Genomic DNA, 22,946 nt, shown 5'->3' on the forward strand with positions numbered 1-22,946 from the left:
CCTTCGATACATTTCTATGTTATAACTTCCCGAAAACAAATACACAAACATATAAAACAAACTTCTGGAGAAATACTAACAGCATCTAACTTGCAAGTTCGGAGTCAAACCTCATTTCTTTCAGGTCCATCAGTTATCTCCAGCGATTAAAAGCAGTACCGATGTTTACTCTGGTATTCTTATCGGATTTGACTTGTGATTCCGAGCGCGGTTGTTTCCCTGTAGCGGTTGTTGGTCTCTTGCCAAGGGCTTCAGCTTTCCTTCCGCTCTCTTCCCTGAACTGAAAGTAGTGGGCTGTACTTTCCACACGATTGACATCAGGTCCAGGTACGCCCTGCGAGTTATTCGTGTATTGCAGGTTGGCTGGTGGTTATGTTGCCCGCATACCGCCTCCCATGGCCGAAACTGGTATTATGACACCTGTCGGGCCGGGACTAGTAATGCTAATGCTAATTAAGGTTGATATCTCTGCAGCACTATAACTTGACATTTTTTTAAAGACATCATCGCCCTTATTTCTTCTCATTCTTTTGATGCGTGTAGGTCATGTTATGGATATTTTTACCTCAATTTTTGCATATGGCACCTTTAAAAATGCAAATGGAAAATATAAAAACAAAAGCTAATTCAAAACGCTATAATAGAATATAAATAAAACTAGAACAACACTGGTCATTGTAACAGCAAGAAATCAGTTTGTGTGTAATTGCAAAGTCATGCGAGCAACCCTGCTATTGTCAGAGCATTAATGCACAGTAATGGGAGGGATTCACAGCAACTGTGCAGGAGCTTTTGTCTCTCTACTCACCCTCCTTTGATGTAATCAAGGAAAGTCGACTCTGATTCCACTGAGAATGACAGCAGTGTCACCTGCATCAAAAACAGATCAAAAGACAACAACTGAATCTACAACAAAACAGCAAGAGAAAAATATGATGCCTCATGAAGCGATTCAGTGATATTAGAAATTGTTCTAATATAACTTGTTTCAGAAGAGGCAGTGAATGATGCAGGCAAAGTGTCGGACCCTCTGGGAAGCGTCACTCTCAGACTGATCTCGTAATATAGAGCAATAAGGTGACTTTGGCACATTCATCAATCAAAGCATGATGCTCATATCAGATTATATCTGTTGTGCTACAAATTCCTACTTTCATATTCACTTCCATGATCTTTATCTACCCACACTCCCTTTCTCTTACACACACACACACGCGCGTATATAGATGTTCAGTGTGGTATGACATTTGGTTTAATGCACATCCTGGCTGGGCTATTTTCCCCATTTTAAAGTCAGCTTCCAATATTTGTTGATTACAATGAGCCACACACAAAAAGGCTTAAACAGAATGCTTTATAATACCCATCAAAGGAAAACAGCATCTCCATGCAGCTATGAAGCAAAGCTCTCTCTTGTTTTTACCACTTGTTTTAATTAGCATGGGTGTAAAAGGGATACTCATTAATGCGGGAAGACATTTGAAAGCTACTGTGCATGTCGTTCCCTTTCCCGACACATAATAGAACACAGGAAACGGTTTTAATTAAAGGCTTTGTCTGTGTGCGCATACATGCGTGTTTGAGCGTATGCTCTGATACACATGCGCATACATGCTCACAATAGTGAAATTTGTTTCATAAATTAATCTCTGAGCCACCACTCACCGTGCCGGAATTTACATATTTCTTCTTCTTCATCTTCTTCTTTGGATTGATCACCTAAGAGCCATTGGAAAACAAATCAGAAATCAAAATATGTTCAGATGAGATTGGACGGAAGTGGGATATAGATACATTAAATGTATATCAAATAGCCTTTCCTCTCACAGGATGGTGCCTCAAAAAAAAAACAAGCAAATCAATTATATTTCTTCAGAAATGTCACCACCTGCAGAAGATGTGTCTTGTTCTGAGTTAAATGTGATTTCACATTGAATTCTCCACTTCTCAGCTCTAAAACGTACCACATTTTAAAGAAATACAATATTTTAGAGCTGACTGCACCAACCTAAAATCTAAAAAAGAAAAAAAAAAAAATTGGGTGAGTATCAGATATCTGGAATCTGAGTGTGTTAGGGCTGTGCAAAAAATCGAATGCGTTTTTTATGCACATCTCATCAGTAAAGACGCTCCTTTAATTAGAAGTATTATCTCCAGCACGTGTGTTCAGATCAGGGTTGCCAGGTTTTCACAACAAATCCTGCCCTGTTGCCTCTCAAAACTAGTCCAAAACTAATCGTGATTCCAGGAGGTTCCCAGATAAAAAAAAAAAAAAAAAATGCTTCCCAGGGTTAAAATATACGTTTTTTTTTTTTTTTTTTTTTGGCATGGTTGTCTTGGTAAAATTCGCATTTTAGGGGCTAAATATCACGTTAGTGTTATTGGGGTTGCTTCGACCCGCAGACACGAAAAACAACCGCAGACTTGGCAACACTAGTTCAGGTGGAGCGGCAGTTACTACACAGAGCCATAGTGCACCGACAACTAACACAAAATCGCTTCCAAAATCGACAAAGAATCGCCACCGATTTCAAAATCGATTTTGTGTAGATTGTCAGTGAATTATGGCTCTGTGTAGTAAATGCCAACCAATGTTGCCAAGTCTGTGGTTGTTTTTCATGTCCGCAGGTCGAATCGACAATACCAATAACGTGATATTTAGCCCCTAAAATGCAAATTTTACCAAGGCAACCATGCCATAAAACATAAATTTTTACCCTGGAAAACTATTTTTTATCGGGGAACCTCCTGGAAATGCGATTGGGCTAGTTTTGGACTAGTTTTGAGAAGCAATTGGGCAGGATTTGTTGTGAAAACCTGGCAACCATGATCTGAACGCACGTGCTGGAGATATACTTCTAACTACAGGAGCGTCTTTACTGATGAGATGTACATGAAAATCACATTAGATTTTTTGCACAGCCCTAGAGTGTCTATAGAGTGTCTAGAGTGCCTATAAAGCTGTCCTAATAAAGTCCCTAGCAATGCATATTACTAATAAAACATTACGTTTTAATGTATTTATGGTAGGAAATCTACAAATTATCTTCATGGAACATGATCTTTACTTAATATCCTAATGATTTTTGGCGTAAGAGTAAAGTCAATAATGTTGACCTATAGAAGTATTTTGGGCTATTGCTTAAAATATATCCGTTATCTATACTATAATATGATATATAATACAAAATGGGAGTTATTTAACACTTTGATAGACAGCTTACAGTGAGTTTCTGTTTTGCAAGTGTAACTTTATGTGGTTCTTTAATTTCTGAACTGTGTAAGCAATGATTCTTAACTATATATTACATCCCACATATATTTTGATTGATATTTTGAAGAATTAAGGGTATCCATATTATTGATGTCTCTAGAAGAAGGAATGAAAGCAAGAGAGAGAGTGGGGGGGGGCGAGAGAGAGGGGGCAGAGCGAGAAAGAAAAATACAGATAATGATGCTGTAAAACACCCAAATGAAAGTAGAACCACCCAGGTGACCTCTGTAAGGGGTGAAGTACAGAAGAAAGGACTGGCAACCCCTGGTCGTCTTCCATTCATCTCCAAACACAAAGTAATCAATAGCTCAAATAGACTCTTTGTGCTTAGATGGTTGCAAGGATCTGGACATGAAAAGAGTATTTGAACATGCTCGCTGTAGACTCATGACCCATCACCCCTTCAGGTTCACATAAACAAATGTATAAGCTGTAAATCTAAAGACTTGATGTATAAAAAGGTCATGTGCTGCAATAAAACATTTTATTACACTGTATACATCAAGGAGTCTTTAGATTTACGTCTTATAAATGTTCTTTATTACACTATAACAACTTCTTTATTACACTATAATTACAAAATTTCCTAAAAATGCTCCAAGGAAAACAACCTCTTTTGTTCAGTAATATCTGTACCCTAAATAATACACCAGAACTCATTCCAAGGACAATAAACCAACTTGACGCTTTTGTTTAAGCCTCAAGTGCTAACTCCCAAAGAGACACTATTAATGTTTTATCAGCTCTGAATACACAGCTCCCAACAACATTTTCACAGGCCACCTGAATCACTGCTTCGTCTGCCATGAGATATTTTATAATGTGTTAGTGAAATGTTGGCATCAACACATTAGAAGGTAGGAGAGGTGGGAATGCTTGCGGTATTAGACAACCTCATTTGCAGAGGAGATGGTATATCACTGCAATAATTCAGAATACCAGGAACGCTCTTATAGTAATCCCCAATTGCATGCTTCCCAAGGGCTTTGATGACTGTACTGTCCAAGCAATTACCAGAGAAAAACAAAGAGGAGACTTGTAGATACCTGCAACACTGAATATGGATGGAGGTGGCTAGAGAAGGAGTGTGAAATATCCATAAAAATAATCTTATTTTCGAGTTAGAAGCTAAAACACACACACACACATATGATTCATGCATATAACATTTGTTACTGTATCTCCTAGACTGAGGAATCAGTTTTAAACTGAAAATGAAAATATTGAGGGTATAGAGAATTTATACTATACTATAATAATATATCATAGGTGATTTATGTGTCATCTGAAAAATTAAAAGCATCCGTATGGCTTAGAATATTTGATACTGTACATAATTTTGAGTGTTTATTTTTTATTTTTTATCTAATAACACCTTTTGAATCGTATGCACTGAATAAAAAAAGGAAAGTCTGCTTTCTAATGATACAGTTATTATATTTCTATCAATAATTTTGATATATAAGCCATTGGCCTCTAATGTGTATATATATATATATATATATATATATATATATATATATATATATATATATATATATATATATATTTTTTTTTTTTTTTTTTTTTTTTTTTTGTGTGTGTGTGGTTGATATCTCACCTCATAAACGTTGAACTGGCTCTGACCTCGGGCTAACTCTCTGTAGCTGGTGGTGAATTCACCAATGAAATCATGGCTAAAAACATAAGAAGATACACAGATTGAAATACAGTGAAATATCACTTAAACTCTTCCTTTGTTATCACATCAAAAGCCAGTCATCAGCTTACCTGCCATCCCGATCCCAGTCATACACTTCCACTTTGATTGTTCTGGAAAACAGAAAAAAAGCCATGCATTGTTTTAGCACCAGATTTACTAAAATAATTATGAAAATTAGATAGAATATGCTTTTTTTATATACAACTCAGTTTACCACTTGCTTTTCATGCAGGAATAGTGCAACATTAATTGCATCAGGAAAATAGTGGCAGGTTTCTTATTTACTGTATAATGAGCCTAATTTACATGAAATTTACATATAAATTGTAACAGAGATGAGTTTAGCATGCATACAGGGTGAAGAATGCATAACTTAACATATGGAAAATAAATAAATGGACACATTTGTCAATGTTATAGCTAAAAAAATATCAGTAAATACAAAACAATAAAATTGTTAGAATGGTTGAGAATTTTTATCAAATAATATAATCCTGTGATTAAAACTGTATTAATTTAATTAATTTTACAAATTAACATAAAAATGAAAATCCAGCATAATAAATGTATAAAGTTACACATTGGACAAATGTACAGATGAGAAAGAATTATTTAAGTTCAAACCTGTTGGAATAAATATCACATGCTGATGTAAATTTTTTAATTCAACTATATTCTAACTACGGTATATATCTTAATTGATTGAACATTTATGAACATTTGGGTCTATGATCAGAAAGGTGATTAAAAGTTAAAGAGGTCATTGTAACCTATTTAACACTTTTGCGTACAACACATAAAAGTGACAAAATCAAAGTCTGTTCCAGGAAAATAGTAAAGATTGTATTGTGCTGATTTAGGTGGATTCCACAGCTAATCAATTTAGAATCCTGTGCTAGACTTGGACTGAATTTTTTTCACCATGCTTTGATTGGTCTCTTGCTGCTAAGGCCTAAATTGAGTCATCAGTTACAATTAAACAAAAGTGTATGTTGGTGAATGCATCCTGTGGCAGGTGTTCGCTCAACGGCTTACATCAACAATATTTGCTGAAAAAATAAAGCTAGCTACTGCCCATATTAATGAGGATAATACACAGTTTCTTAAAGCTTGCTCATTAGCACAACTGAGAGGCTTTACAGAAAACTCTATAGACCGGCAAAGAAAATCTGTTCCTGTTTACTTCCTGTCTGCAAACAGTCCAGAACTCCCACGCAAATCATTACAGACGTTCACGGAGAAAGTGAATAATTCTCATGATTACATTGAGTAAATACCCAGAGGGCACAGTGTTTCTGAAATAAAAGCACAAATGAATGTCATGGGGTTGCTCGCTCATTTCTGCTGAGTTGTCTTGATGTTTACTTTGGGGTAAACAAATGAGTGGGCTAATATGTCCCTCGATAGCCATAAATTCGAAAAAAGCATGCCGTGAGCAGTTTATATCTTTCATGTTGTTACAAACCTGCAAGCCTTTTGTTTGTTATGTTGAACACATAGTCCAGGGGTGCTTTGGACCCCACTGACATTCATTGTACACTCTCAGAGAAAAAAAAGTACTTTGGTACTGATTACTTAAAGCTGCGGTAGGGAACTTTTGACGCTCTAGCGGTTAATAAACAGAACTGCTTGCGTCTTGCGGAAGAACATCGTAGCCGGAACTACTTCTCTCTGTTTATGTCTATGAAGAATCACAAAGGTACTGGGTTACTCCGCTGCGGTATCCCCGAAGCAATCTAAAATAGTCCGAATATAAACACTTATTATAGGTGTACCCTAGTGATTCAGGACAAGCCAAAAACACGGTTTGGAAAATGGATTCATGGTGTACTCGCTTATTATATACATTTTTCTACATTTTGAACACAAACAAAGTTACGGACCGCAGCTCTGATTGGTTGTTTTTTACCGGGAGCGATGGAGTTTCTGCAAATGGCAATAGGACACTGGGAGGAGCCAGAGGAGCTTGATTTTTTTCACAGCTTATCTGTCTCATATTTTACTTTTTTACAGGTTTAACAAATATGTAAAAAATATTTTTTTTTACAAAAGTTCCCTACAGCACCTTTAACTCAAATTGCTTGTAATGCATTACCCCCAATACTGCACCTTTGTATCTTATTTATCATATATATTTACCATATATAACCATATAAATACATTAAAGGTGCATATTAGTACCTGGATTGCACATACAGTATTTGTACCTTTTGAAAAATTACTGCCCCAGTTACAGTTTTTGTACTTTTTTTGGTAAACGTATATGGACAACACATTATCTGAAATGTTTCCAAATGCAGGTTTGGAACAACATGAGAATGATGAGAGAATTTAAATTTTTGAGAACCTCCAACTTGGGAACCATAATTTTAAGAGGGCAACCGCTATACTGACAAAGAGAAACTCTATCTGAAAAACTTTTCACCTCAACGTTGCCATTTGACTTGTAGGCAAAAGTTTTGCACACCTCACCAGTAAGGCAAAGGAAACACAATGTATCAGAAAATCTCCTGTAGTCGAGAAAGCAACAAAAACACGCTTCCTCTGTGGAATTGTGGGAGGTAGCGTCCTTTGACGTTCGTTATCTTCAAAGTAGTGAGTCAGTGCCTTTCTGAGCATCTGTCACCTGGGCGTCATTTTCCCTAACAGAAAGAGAGTGCAGCTGCCAAGACGGCTCCCTAGGCAGCTGTCTATCAAGCCTCACAACAGAGGAGAAGAAAATAGATTGCGCTCTGAGCCCAAACAGCGAGGATTGGAGGCAGGGAATGAGTTGTGCAGAAGACATTGAAGGTTGAAGGTAAAAATCCAGAGATTGTTTTAATTCCCATGCACTGACCTCAAACCAAAATGTTGATCTGAGCTTCTTATCGCTTCAGGTGTTGCGTTAAAAACGCATAGTGTAGGATTGAAAAGACACATTGGATGTCAACACCAGTGTTTATTACAAAACTGTGTTAGTCTCTTGATAAAGCATTCATATATTTTGAGCTGCATTTTCAAACTCTGCTAGACAGTAGTCATTTTCTACTGAAAATTTGATTCCTCTGGAAATTTCGAAAAAAAATGTAGCCAAAGGTTTTTGTAGATAACACAAGGCATATATTCTCCCAAATGTTTATTCTTAGTCTAAAGCAGAGCTGTGATTCATTTCATTACCATCTCAAATTAATTGAGATCAGAATAATACTATGGAGGACTATGTGTGGGATGTTTCGTATCTGCTCTTTTGAAGCTTGGAATAGAATGGATGCACACTGACATCTATTGTAATGGGCTCTGGAGCTACAATTTATTACGTCTGCATAAATGGCATGGGTGATGTATTGACGTTGTCCTTTTTGGGAACTTCATTCACAAAGATCAGCACAGTTCCCTAGGAGACAATCGCCTGTGGTGACACTGCAACACCAAGTAATTTATGTTACATATACACTCTGTTGATGCTCTTTCATGAAGTGTACAGTATGTCCTGTCAAAGATACAGCCATGCCTTATACTGTAGGTGGAGTGCCAGGGCTCTGCAGTATGGTGACCCAGAGAAGTCAGCTGGATACAGAAAGAGATGTGCTGAAATAATTTGTATATTTATAAATGAAACAGGGTATTTCAGGATTTGTGCTACCTTGTATACATATGTATATAAAACACTATATGTGGACAATAGAAGTATTCTTTGAAATATCTTCAAAAACCCAACACAATTTTTCCATTGGCTTAAGGGTTATTGCAGTAAATGAGCTCTGCGGCCAATTAAAGTTTCTGATTCTTACACAATTTGTTTATCATGAAAATCTTCACAAATTAACACAAGGGTAAACAGCTATATAAACTAACTAGACCACAGTCACATGACAAGAGCATGGTTATTAACAAAAAGACAGTGAAAATTGACTAGTGAGTAGATGAGTTTATATGATCAAATTACGTTGATCATACAACCATACATACCCTTTTTGATGGACACATCCTGGCCAGTATTTCTATATTGCCTAAAATATCAAGGTTTTGACATTGTTTGTGCTGCACAGACCAATTGATGTTTGCCAAGTCTATGTAACCAAACCAGCCCAATTCCGACTCAAACGTAGCCCACTCACAACCAAAACAAGCCCAATCGTGTTCAGTGTAGAGAGCATCACTGATCATAATGAGTTCTCCAGTATTTTGTCACGCAGCACCGCTCGCATCTGGTGTAGACGGTGTGAGACTGTTAACTTTAGCTGCATTCGTTGTCAAACTTGCTAACTAGCACATTATTAGGAAAGGCAACTTGCAAAGATTCTCTTCTGGAGGTGAAGCTGGGTCACGAACAGTGTTTACAAAGCAGCCTGGTGTAAAATGTATTGTGCATACAAAATGCATTTAGGTAGATCAGGGGTAGATTGAACACTGCCTTTTGCATGAAATCCTGCCACAACATCCTTTGCCAAATGATAAGCACACTATTATTTCATGATTTAATTTTCTGTTCGATTAGTGTTCATTAAAAAACAGTGGGGGGAAATTATATTATGATGGTTCATCATTGAAAAATAGACATTTAATATACAGTGCAATAAAACAGTAATAATGAATCAGTTTAAAAAGGCTATTCTGAATCTTCTTTAAACCTTTGACGTAGCCCACATTTTTATGTTTGTTTTGCATAAATTACAGCTGATTCATGTGAAATATCCACTCCTGTGCATCCTATGGCAAATCATCTTACGATCTCTTGCCGGTGGACAGACTTTAAAGCCGCGAGATGCGTCATCAAAACAGATGGCAGTAATGAACAATTTTAGTTGGGGAACTAGTCAGAAGAAGACGCAGTGGTGTTTCAATGCATTAAAGGCTCGTGACTCATAATGCAAAACGGAATGTAGTTTTATGGTCATGATAAACTGCTACCTCCTGGAAAAATTAGTTACTGTAGCTACTGGAAAAACTACACTGTTTTAAAAGAAACTGAGCTACTGTCACGCTACTGAAAATGTAGTTATATTAGTAGCATCTCTACTTGTAGCTAGAACTCCCCAACACTGCTGTTTACAGCTTACTTCACACACTGCCAAGACACATTTCAGTTGTAACACCAGGTAAAAAAGTAAATTTTGCATCCAATTTCCCCTTTAATAAAAAGTATTATTTACTTTATGTTGTAGAATAAAACTTACAATATATATTAAGGTTGTTTTAACCACATGTCTTATCCAAGGTATTTGGCAAAAAAAAAAAAAAAATGACTTTGGGTTGATGGAACCTGAAGTGCCATTTCCAGGTAGTCCCACCCCTAATCTTTACCATCAACGACCACTGTTGAAGATATCTGATCCTCAGTTTTTAATAAAGACAATGAAATTTCGTCAAAATGTTCCACTTCTCGATTTGGTGTGGCATGTGTCACAATTCAGGACGCACTGTAGCGTGGTGCCTGTCCTGAAAGATTAAACCTGGAAAGCAGCTAGAGCACACACAAGCAACATCATAATTTTCTGACATGCAGTTTTGGTTCCCCAAGCTGATTGGTCGGGACAGGGTGGTAACCCTCTAGGGCTGCCCCCGACTAAAGATATTCCTAGTCGACTAACACACCTCCATTTTAGCAATTAGTCGAATAATCTTTAATTTATGATATTAATATCAAAAACTTGCGTATATACAAGGAAAGGTATAGTCCAAGTTGAAGTTTAACACTTCCATATGACAGAATATGCTTAGCATGTTATTAGCGCGTTCAAAAATGAAAATGAAGCGCTTAAAACAGAATAGTAAAGCGTTTAAAGTATACAGCGCTTATGGACAAATAAATCAGTGGCTGGACCGTTATAGGCTAATTAACATAAAAACAGCAATCACACTGCCTGTGCATTTTAATAATTTATTATAAAAAATACAAACTGTAACAGTTACTTGTCAAAAAACAAACAAACAAAAAAAAAACCTGTTTGAATAAAATAAACTAAAATTTGTTCTTTAAAATAAATTAAATAAACGTATTAGTAACTTAGGCCTAGTACAAAACAAAGCAAAAAATTTTAAAAAAATTTAAAAAATAAATACTGTAGCAAAAACGCTGTTTGGTATAAAATTACAGTGGAAAATTAATATAATTTTTATATTGTTCAAAAGGAAAAATTAACAAAAACGACAATTTAATAAATGCACATGGCACATCGCACAACGCCAAAACTTAGAATAAAAAAGAAGGCAGCCAACAAATCAACAGCCTAAGTATTTTATTAAATTGTTTAGAACAACTATATTTAAGACAAATTTTTTTACAAATAATTTAAAGAACACTAATACCAATCAAAAATATTAGAGCAAAGCCGCAAACTGCCATTAAGACGAGTCTTGACCTAAAACACCAAATTGCAAACATCAGACTAATTTTTCTTACAGAATAAAAACCAACTTCTGCATTTTATGAAAACGAATAAATAAAAATAATATGTACTTATTTATTTGTATAGCCCAACCGTTATAAAAATACCCGTGTTTTTATACATAGCCTAGCAGATAGCAAACAGAAACACTACAAAAAGGAAATTAAGCATTCTTACCTAAGCTTTCAATTCGATTTTATTTTTTTCATATTATGTGAGAGGAACACCAGCTTGTCTACATTGTTGGGAAGAAGGGAGCTTCTCGACTTGTTCACAATGAAGCCGGCCTTTGAAAAGTTGCGCTCTGATGGAGTGGATGTGGAAGGGATACAGTGGAGGCGTTTAGCTGCTTCAACGAGCTTTGGATATCGATGTTAAATTTTTTGCCACCATGCCAATGGTCCCGAATCAACCTTTGTTTTATCTGCCAAGTACATTTTTAGCTCCTCCTCATCAAGTGCGCTTTGGTATACCGTGAGGCACGAGATCTCGTTGATCTCTCGTTGCTTTGATGTCTGCGCAGCCCCTGATTGTGTAATTTTTTCACGTGATTTAAAAAAAAAATTTTTTTGCCACTAACCAACTAATGAAAATGTATTCGACCAAGCCCTCTTCATATCAACTAACATTTAGTCGACTATTTGGGGCAAGCCCTATAACCCTCACTGTGTCAAATGTGAGGAGTGGGCAGAGCATGTACTACTATAGTTTCTCAGGCAAGTCACACCAAGTCCTATATTATCTCTACGGTATCTCTATTTTTGAACTGATGTATAATAAATGTAGAATGCTTATAGCATTCTAGAACACGTAGGCAAGGGTCAAGTTCAACAGTTCCTCTGTGGTAACCATGGAGATGATCTGCTGGAATCTCTAAAACAGCTTTGTAAAAGCAGTTATAGAGATCTTATTTAACACACTGTACATATTTGAGTTATATTATTAATCATTATATCTAATGTTCAGTCATCTTTGTATGCAAACATTCTTGAACAAGCTTTCTAAAAGGCAAATGTTGGTTGGCCTATTCTTCACATCATGCTTACATGGTCAAATCCGCACGACTCATCATACCATCATAAATAAACTAATAAATAAATTAAAAGCACAAAATACAAAATAAACTAGGATAAATAAAGATGACTATGTTATTGTTAACTGAAATATATATAAAATTTTTACCATTTTTAAATATTGCACTGCACAGAGCATAGCTAGTTTTAACTTGTGGCACATTAAAAAAAAATAGAAAACTTGCCTTGTAAAATAACTTTAAATAATAAATAAAAGTAAAAAAAATGAAATAAATTCAAGTTGAATGGAAATCTTCAAAAACTAATAAAAATAACAAAAGCACATATAGCAAAAATACTAAAACTTAAACTAAAATTAAATTCATAACTGAATATTATATATATATTATATATATTATAAATACAATAATATTTTATAAATAATGCTAAAATAACTACAATATTTTTACTGTTACCCCTGGAATAAGAATCAGAATCAGAGGCTGCTCCTTGCTCCTTGTACATACATATATGCATACATACACATCTGACATGAGAACAGAAAAAAAATATAATAGAATTAGTCAGACTTAGCAATAAATAATGTATGAATCTGGAACAGTAGATTGAATTATTTACAGATTTGTGCAATTTTAGTCTATACAGAACTGTATAAATAAAGAGATATGCATATGTATTCACATAATACTTGAGAAAGGCAATCATTTAAGATGCAGAGTGATTTACGGAAATGAAGTTTAAACTGGAGATGGCATGGGGGAAACTGTTTTTAAATTTCTCTTTTTGCATAGAAAAATGTAACATCAAAAACAATTTATACATACTTTTTCTTACATACTGTGGGTATATTGTTGTTTCTTAAAATACGGCAAATGTGAGCTGTGGCATTTTACTTTGCATCTACAAATATTTGAGCCTCACGGGACTTGAACCCAAGCACTCTGCATTGCAAGTGTTATGCTGTACCAGGTGAGCAATGAGCAAGTTGCTACAACAAAATGTTTTACATCATAAACCATGTACTATGGTAATAGTTAAAATGTGTTAGTGCTTTACTGCCACTAACATTTATTACAACTAGAAACGTCTCGGTTACGTATGGTAACCCTCGTCCCCTGAAGGAGGAAACGTAGACGCCACGTCTGTGACCGACGAATATGGGATATCGCTTCGATAGACCAATCTACTTCGAGTGTAAACTAAATGAGCCAATGCACATTGGCATTCAATTATTGCATCCAGCTGCTACTGATCACCGTGTGAGTATAAGAGGGCAGCAGGTGCAATGCATACCAGTTTTTCGCTGAGAAGCCGAGCCGGGGACCCGGCAGCTCAGCGGTGGTACAGCAACCATGGCGATGGGACGTGGCGGTGATGGTGTTCGCTACCTCTTGGGGTAGGTCACCTAGAACCTCCGTGTCCTGTCCAGGGACCAGACATGGAGTTTCCAAAGGTCTGGACGCAGGTGCCAAATGGTGCCCCATCTCTGAGTCAGTAGATCCTTCGTCAGAGGAATTTGCCAAGGAGGGGCTGTCGCAAGGAGCACTTGTTCGGGGAACCAGGTGCGCGTGGGCCAATATGGCGCTACTAGCAAGACCTGCTCCTCGTCCTCCTGGGCTTTGCACAGTGTCTGTGCGAGAAGGCTCACTGGGGGAAATGTATACTTGCGTAGGTCCCGTCCGTGCCGACAGTTCCCTCGAGCAGGGAGTAGAAAAACCTCAGTGAGAGGTTTCTGGAGCAGCAAACAGGTCTACCTGAGCAGCTCTGAACCGCCTCCAAATCAGCCGGACCATCAGGGGATGGAGTCGTCATTCTCCCGGGAGCATTGCTCGAGACAGCTCGTGGGCTATACGACTGAGCAGGCCTGGAATGTGAACGGCAAGAAAGTGACCTCAGAACCTTCTGACTCCAAAGGAGGAGGTGGCGGGCAAGTTGCAAGATGCGACGAAAGCACAGACCACCTTGTCGGTTGATGTACGTAACAGTTGCAGTGTTGTCCATTCGGACCAGCACATGTTTGCCTCGTAAGAGACCTTTGAGACGGTTCAAGGCAAGGTGCGCTGCTAACAACTCTAGGCAATTGATGTGCCACTGTAGCTGCGGGCTCGTCCAAACCCCTGAGACTGCATGCCCGTTGTACGTGGCCCCCCAGCCGGTGGTGGAGGCATCCTTGTAAACCACAGCATGCCTGGAGTTCTCCTTTAGGGGCACTCCTGCCCAGAGAAATACAAGATCTGACCACAGAGTGAGGGTTTGGCAACAGGCCGGTGTAACTTGGACCCGGTGAGTGCCGCGCTTCCACGCCCACCTCGGGACTTGGCCATAAAGCCAGTGCTGGAGCGGTCTCATATGTAATAGGCCGATCGGTGTAAGTGACGCCGCGGCCGCCATATGCCCCAGGAGCCTCTGAAAGAGTTTCAGTGGGACCGCTGTCCTGCTCTTGAACTTATTCAAGCAGGCTAGCACCGACTGCGCACGTTCCTCTTGTTCCCGCAAGACAAGGGCATCGGACGCTTTCACTGTAGTAAAGCGGACACCGCAGAGCTTGGGGGGATGCCAGGCGATCTGAATCGCATAGCCAAGGCTGATGGTTCGCAGAAGCCAGCGAGACTGGCTGGGTAGCGCTGACCAGGCGCTTAAGAACCGTACAAGCGGGACCAGCGGAACCACACCCGTACCTGTAGTGGGGTAGCGAGGTGGAACACAAGGACTCAACTCGGGCGGCTTGTGAGCAGGCCGGAGTGTGGTGCGAGTGTGGGGTGCAGGGCTCACCTGGTTCCATGGGTTGGCAGAGGGTGCGTGAGTAGGGCCTTTGTTGACGCTCTCGAACCGCCCGCTGCTGCCATCTGGCGAAGGAGGAGGATGAGGAACAGGACACTCGACACAGGAACGACCGCCGCTGAAGCGCCGTCTCGCCAACACACTAAGCTTCCGTGAGCGTGCTGAACACGTAGTTCATAGCAGACACAGTTGAGCAGAGCGATACTAACACTCGGCTCCAAAGCGAAAAGCTGGTATGCATTGCACCTGCTGCCCTCTTATGCTCACGCAGTGATCAGCGGCAGCTGGATGCAACAATTGCATGCCAATGTGCATTGGCTTGTTTAGTTTACACTCGAAGTAGATTGGTCTATAGAAGCGATATCCCATATTCGTCGGTCACCGACGTGGCGTCGAGAGTGACCAACTGAAAGGGAACTGCAATTAATTGTGTAGTGCAGGTATGTAGGTAGAGGCATGCATTTCTAATGAGCTTTATATATATATATATATATATATATATATATATATATATATATAATATTTCATCATCAAGCTCTTCTTCTGCTGTTTCCTTGGTAACCAACTACACTTATCTGTGAGAAAAAAAGGCATGGATAGATAGATAGATTGGGGATGGATGGATAAATAGATAGATTTTTTTTTTCTTCTTTTAGCTGTGAAAGTTAAAGGTTTAAGAGACCTAATGGTGTTATGTAAGAAAGCCAGTGCTGGTCTGCGTGTCTTACCTGTCATAGTCTCCATTACAGAGAGCTCTGACTGGAATGGTGAACGGCTGCCAAACAGGGTTGAGGGTGTTCTTCACCACCTCAGTCTTATGGCAGATTGTAAACCTTCATGTTGAGAGAACAAAAGGAGACTTGAACATGACTGACATCAACCACCTGCTGTGTTTATTTCATGGTGATCAAAGACGACAAACCATAAAATGATGACTACAGCATCAGTTTACACATCGCATTGCTTTTGGGGGAGTTTTTTTAACTTTGGAAATGACATATGCTGTATAAATAATATGGTTTCCAAAGGTATTTGAAATTGCATTGTAGAGCAATTATCAAACCATAAAATGTAATATCCTTCCATTCTATACCAGAGAGTATTTAACATTTGATAATTAGCCCTTAATCTGTGACAAAGAGCATCATTAAAACATCCTAAACCTGCTAAAGCACAATCTGAGCCTCAGCACAGCTATTTTAGCTGCTCTGTTGAGTATTTTTGCTCTGAAAAACAAAATGAGCAAACTATATCACAGCTCTTGAAAACATGAAACCACAGTCACTTAAGTAAAGAGGCTTTGATGGAAAACTCTGAGGATAGAAGGCCTTTTCCTGTCGCTCTGTACACAGAGAGAGAGTCATTTTCAGCCCATAAATGTCCCACAGAGCATTTAAATGTTTTGCCAGTCTCATAATATGAGGGTGATGGTGGGTGCTGGGTATTATGGTAGATGTACCTTTTACTGTACCTATGATTAACACACAGTTGTGTTGTTTTAAATCAAGTTAAGTCACTTACGTGCCATCTTCATTACTTCTGTAGAAGACCATGAAGGGATCGGATTTCCCAAAAAAATCCTTCTTGTCCAATTTGTTGGCACAGAACTGCATGGTTGCACTGTCCTATAAAGAGAAAGAAAGAAAGAAAGAAAGAAAGAAAGAAAGAAAGAAAGAAAGAAAGAAAGAAAGAGAGAGAGAGAGAGAGAGAGAGAGAGAGAGAAAGTTAAAATATTTTTAAAAGTTTTAAAAGTTGTAGAAGTTAAAATATTTAAAACTATTATTCAAATTGACCCAAATTTTGTTTTCCCTATTCCCTGGGTATTATTAATATTACTATTATTATTTAATGTTATATTGAAACCATTTAATGTAATAAACAAAGTCCCCAAATTATATATGATTCATTAGTTAATGAATTAATTAATTAATTCATTCATTCTTTCATTCGTTCGCTCGTTTGTTCATTTATTCATATGTATGTTTGTTTGTCTTTTCATTTGTGCATTCGTTTGTTTGTTCATTCCTTCATTAATTTTGACTTATTTGTTTCCTACCTGATTTTTTATAGTTGTAATATTACATTACATAACATTTATATATTATTTATTATATTTATCTACAGGGTTTGAACAAAGTTTTCACTCACCAGCCAATTTGGCTCCCAAATTTTTAAGTTACCGGACATTCATAACTTCTACTAGCCAAAAAAAAAAAAAAAAAGTAAATGGCAAATATTTTGTACTTTATGTCAGACGGTAGACCTACATCATAAATTGAATGAGGCATCAGTTCTGTATCTTGGCAACTGTACAATTTTACTGTCATGTGACCATGTATTTTGGAACCAACCATCATTTTGGCCAGACTGTGAAAAGGAAAAATAAATTGGGGGAATGGAAGGCAGCACCTATTTATTTCAAAAACTGTTTTTGACTTGTCAAAATAACATTTTAGCTTAACAGATATAATAGTTGTTACATAAAAGCAAATTTATCCAGGTTTATAAATATTTATGATGCATATAGGTAATGGGTAACAGGGCTGGACTGGAGTTACAATTCAGCCCTGTACAAATTCAGCCTATCCAGCCCACGAGTGAATGTGAATGTTTTGCTGCATTATAGGGCCTTCAATTGGAGTAAATAAATAAAATGGGATAAAAAAACAAAAACCAATGTTTACCATTTCATGACTGTTTTCACCCACTACCTTTAATGTTCTCATATCACACAACTGAATAACACAATTCCTATTCACTCCTGAATGGATTAAGCAATTTGCGCCGTATATCTCTTATAAAAATTGGCGAAACACAGTGCTGTGCAGGAGACTGATCCTGCTCTTCCGAATTAGGCTGTATTTAAGATATCACGATGAGTCACAGGATCAGTATTTGCTCTAAATCTGGGCAGATTTGGCTTACATGAACTTCCCAAAATTATTAATGAACATAATTCACAAAAGTAACCTGCCAAATTGGCTAGGGATTTGACAGCATTACCTTCCACAGATTTGTTTATTTCAAACCCTGCACATCTATATAACAACCCATAAAAATGGTTAACCTTTACATGGCAAACCATTTTAGATAAATGCAATATATATAGGGTAAATATTTTTCCACACACACACACACACACACACACACACACACACATATATATATGTATATATATATATATACATTTTTATTTTAATATAAAATATAGTCGTACTGTATTTTAAGGTCCAATTCTTGCTATTAACAAACCATTGACTATAACGTTTGCCTGTATTAACTCCTAAGTTGCTGCTTATTAATAGTTATCATTGGTTGTTAAGTTTAGGTATTTGGTTGGATTAGGGATGTAGAATATGGTCATGCAGAATATGTGCTTTATAAGTGCTAATAAACAGCCAATATATTAGAAATGAGCAACTAGTTAATAGTGTGAATTGGTCCCTACACTAAAGTGTTTCCTTTAATATTAAACTTTATTGCAGTGGTATTTATGGCATATGTTGAGCATATATTTGATAATAATAATAAATGGCATGTGTTGAATTGACAGCAACAACACAAAGTCTGAGTTGATTACAAAGCAGAGAGAATTGAACTATAACACTTCCATCTAATTCTTCTGGGAGAACGAGAGGCTCATTAAAGCTAGATTTGTGATCTTGTTGTAGTGAACACACAGAAACGAATACAATCTATGAAGCATTGGGATTTGAGCTCAACTCGGTCATGAATAATGTCAGTCTGTAATCAGCTTCTGCTTCACCTGTCATTGTGATTATGACCATGACTGCCATGTAGAAACAACTCTGGATCAGCAGTTTCATGCTATGATGATTCTGAATGTGAATCACGTCAATGCTTATCATTTTTGGATTGGCCCTTGAGATCAAAGGTAAAGCACGATCAGTGCAGAAGATGTGTCTACTTCAACTAGAATGAAGCCGTTTGAGAAATTATTCTATCTGGTTAGACAGAACTTTCTGCAAGTTCTGAAGGTCTGAAAGTTTCATAGAGACATTACATAAAGACATTTAGTTGTACAAACACTGGCTGAATATCTAAAGGCTGTTGTTTGCAGGGGCGTTTTCTAAAAAGAGACATTAAGAAGCAGTGCTTCCTCAAAAACCTGGATGAGAACATAATCAACAGTACACAAATAGAGATTTGCATAACAAAAAATCTAATTGGGTTTATAATGCATTTTTTTCTAAAACATATTCTCTAAAGAACCAATATCTTTTTTTCTTCTTTTTAATAATGCTGCATCATAACCTTACAAAATGTGGAAAATATTTTTTTGTGAAAACTAGGACACACAGATCAGGATTATATATATATATATATATATATATATATATATATATATATATATATATAGACAGTACAGACCAAAAGTTTGGACACACCTTCTCATTCAAAGAGATTTCTTTATTTTCATGACTATGAAAATTGTAGATTCACACTGAAGGCATCAAAACTATGAATTAACACATGTGGAATTAGATACATAACAAAAAAGTGTGAAACAATTGAAAATATGTCATATTGTAGGTTCTTCTTTTGCTTTGATTACTGCTTTGCACTCTTGGCATTCTCTTGATGAGCTTCAAGAGGTAGTCACCTGAAATGGTCTTCCAAAAGTCTTGAAGGAGTTCCCCGAGAGATGCTTAGCACTTGTTGGACCTTTTGCCTTCTGTCTGCGGTCCAGCTCACCCCTAAACCATCTGGATTGGGTTCAGGTCCGGTGACTGTGGAGGCCAGGTCATCTGGCGCAGCACCCCATCACTCTCCTTCTTGGTCAAATAGCCCTTGATGCCTTCAGTGTGACTCTACAATCTTCATAGTCATGAAAATAAAGAAAACTCTTTGAATGAGAAGGTGTGTCCAAACTTTTGGTCTGTACTGTATAAATATTTCATATATAAATTAGGGCTGTCAAATGATTAAAATTTTAATCAAATAAATCAGAATTTTTTGTGGATTAATCAGGATTAATCACTATTTGCAATTACTCCTGAACAGTAACCATTTTTTTTTTCTGAAATGCATACCAAAAGATAAATAACAGGACACAGATACATAATTTTCATGTATTGATTCATCAATATGTGGTTCTTTTTTTCTGAATTTCAAAAGTTTAACATTTACTTAGATCACTTTTACCTGAGCATTATATCAAACCATGCCATTTAACTACAGATAGTGTAAGAGTTTTAGGTGAACCAATGGTTAAATATAGCTACATATCTATGAAATTATGCATAGAGAAACTCGAAAGAATGAACTCAGAAACACAAACGTGCCCTCTGCACTCTGGGCACTCTTGTTTTTGGGAGGTGTTCATTTGCTCTGCCACAGTACTTTAGGATCGATATGTTCACGTTCTGAAGGCTTCAAGCGCCAGTAAAACCAAGTAAAAATGCACATGCTTTTCCAAACAGCTGTAATTTTCGCTGCATTGCATGTAGGCGTTCTGCGCATGCGCAGTGTGAAACACAGGACGCTATAACAGGAAGAAGCTCCAGTGTATCAACTACCAAAGTCGTCTCTGTTTATCGAGCTTGGCATGAATGTATTTGAAAGTAACTGGGGTAAAACCTTAAGCTTCTTCTGTGTTTTCGTCGCGGCGCTCGCCGATGTTTTTTTACTATCTTGAGAATTCAGAGATCGACGAGACTTTCCTGACCTGAATAATATGTCACACTGCGCATGCGTGAAATGTGTTAAAAAATTTGACGTAATTAACGACAAACAACTAATTAACGTCGTTAACGCGCTATTTTTGACAACCCTAATATAAATATAAACATAAAACATGATAGTATTGAAATTGTATAGCATTAAATATTATAGCATTAGCTTCTGAAACCCAATAGTTGTCTAAACATCATATTAATCATTATATTTGTGATTATACATCTATGATTTCTCTCTCTCACACACACACACACACACACACATATAAAACGAGAGAGAATACTGTCTTCTCATTTCAAAAGCCTGCAACACGCCACTGGCTGTTTGGTCTCAGCAGTAAAGCGCTTGCAAAACATTTTACAGTTTAAATGCTCCCCTGTGTATAACACCTCTCCGACTTAAATCGCAGCTCTTTCTCCCTACCACAGCTCTGCTGCTCATTCTGACCTCGAGGTGTGGCACTGCGGTTAGATGCGCTACTGACTGAGCGTGAATGCCATGAGACTTCATGCTAAAACCAATATGCCATATCTCCAGCTTTGATAGTGATGACCACTATAAAATGCATCCAGATATCAAATGTGTTTCATCTGAATAAAAATAAACAGTGTTTTCCTTTAATATCTCAGCATGGATGTTCTAATGTGTTCATTTTCTCCTCATCAACCACAGAAGACAAAACACTCAAAACATCATGATAGCTTCCCTTGCTTTTCTTGTGTTTTATAGCAAAAGTGCCTCGTCGTCATTGTAGGCAAACAACAGTGTCTTTAACTGAGTCATATTCTAGTTTCCCGTTCATTTAAAATAACTCAGTAAAGCCTCTCCATTTGACAGCAGCGGTCAGAGTCTTTCTGCTGTTTTTGATAATTGACACTGTTCAAATGAAAAGTTCTGGATTGTCTCATTCTCAGTTCAGTGCTCACAGAGCTCCCTGGAAACCAATTTTCACTTGTCCTTTTAGTCTGCCTCAGAGAAAGTCTCATTGTTTTCCCTGAGTTTTAGGAAAACTTTTGATTTAAGATTGCAATTATTCATTGTTCTATGTATATCAACACTGTTATTAAACATTGTTGTCAGTAAGCTTGAGACATTTCCGCTACTGAGCAAGAGAATTTACACCACATTATCTGAGCTTCAGTGCACTCACAAATGAGTCAAAGAGAAGAAAGGCTACTAGACTTCTTCAGTAAGTGGACTCAAGAGAAACAGTGGTGAGTAAAGCAACACACACAACAGAGAAAACAAGCAAATGTTTTCATACCGGCTAAAGCATAAAACAGTTTTCATAGCCAAGTACATTTTGAAACATATAAAACCTCTGTCTGAAACAGAATATTCAGTAGGAAACATATGCTAGAGCTTGATTTCATCCACTGGGATTGGATGTTTTTCTCCATTTTTATAAATTACACTAAAGTAAAAAAATAAAAAATAAAACAATATACCCTAACAATATACTCGATACGGTATGCTCTGAAACCTCCACCTCCCCCAGCTCCACCTGTCTAGAACTGTTATGGGATTTCTGTTTGCCCATTAATGTAACAGCTTTATTTCTTATATTTTCACAGAAGAGCTCAGTTGAATCTACTGGCATCAGCAAGTCCATACTTTCTGAGCAGCAGCAACAGCTTGCGTAGCAGATCTAGTCCAACAAGACAAAATACATTAACACTGTCATATCCATTAGCATACTAAAACTATTATGAATAAATTATATCCAGTTAGGCCCATATATATTTAGACACTGACACAATTTTCATAATTTCGGCTCTGTATGCCACCAGAATAGAATTAAAATGACACAATCAAGATTAAATTGAAGTGCAGAATTCAAGTCAAAGGACTGAACAAAATTATAACATAAACTGCTTAGGAATTAAAGTATATATATTGTTTAGAATCCTTTGCAGCCAATGATTGCCTGGAAAGCCTGGAACTCATGGACATCACCAGAGACTGGGTTACCTACTTTGTGATGCTTTGCCAGACCTTTGCTGCAGCTGACTTCAGTTACTGTTTCTTTGTGGGTCTTTCTATGTTTAGTTGTGTCTTCAGGAAGTGAAATTTTTGCAACAGTACAT

General features: G+C 37.3%; 1 protein-coding gene across 1 annotated transcript in view; it reads right to left on the minus strand.

The window, feature by feature from the left end:
* Positions 1-22,946, minus strand: part of cpne5b (copine Vb) — a 144,067-nt gene that overhangs the window by 25,698 nt on the left and 95,423 nt on the right. Inside the window, exons 8-13 of the mRNA XM_026242455.1 lie at positions 16,681-16,784; positions 15,888-15,992; positions 5,045-5,086; positions 4,875-4,950; positions 1,666-1,719; positions 809-870 (exon numbers count right to left, since the gene is read on the minus strand). Coding sequence (XP_026098240.1) covers positions 809-870; positions 1,666-1,719; positions 4,875-4,950; positions 5,045-5,086; positions 15,888-15,992; positions 16,681-16,784 — 443 coding nt within the window. The remainder of the gene's footprint in view (positions 1-808; positions 871-1,665; positions 1,720-4,874; positions 4,951-5,044; positions 5,087-15,887; positions 15,993-16,680; positions 16,785-22,946) is intronic.

The sequence above is a fragment of the Carassius auratus genome, unplaced genomic scaffold, assembly GCF_003368295.1.
Source record: "Carassius auratus strain Wakin unplaced genomic scaffold, ASM336829v1 scaf_tig00001591, whole genome shotgun sequence".
Classification (NCBI taxonomy): domain Eukaryota; kingdom Metazoa; phylum Chordata; class Actinopteri; order Cypriniformes; family Cyprinidae; genus Carassius; species Carassius auratus.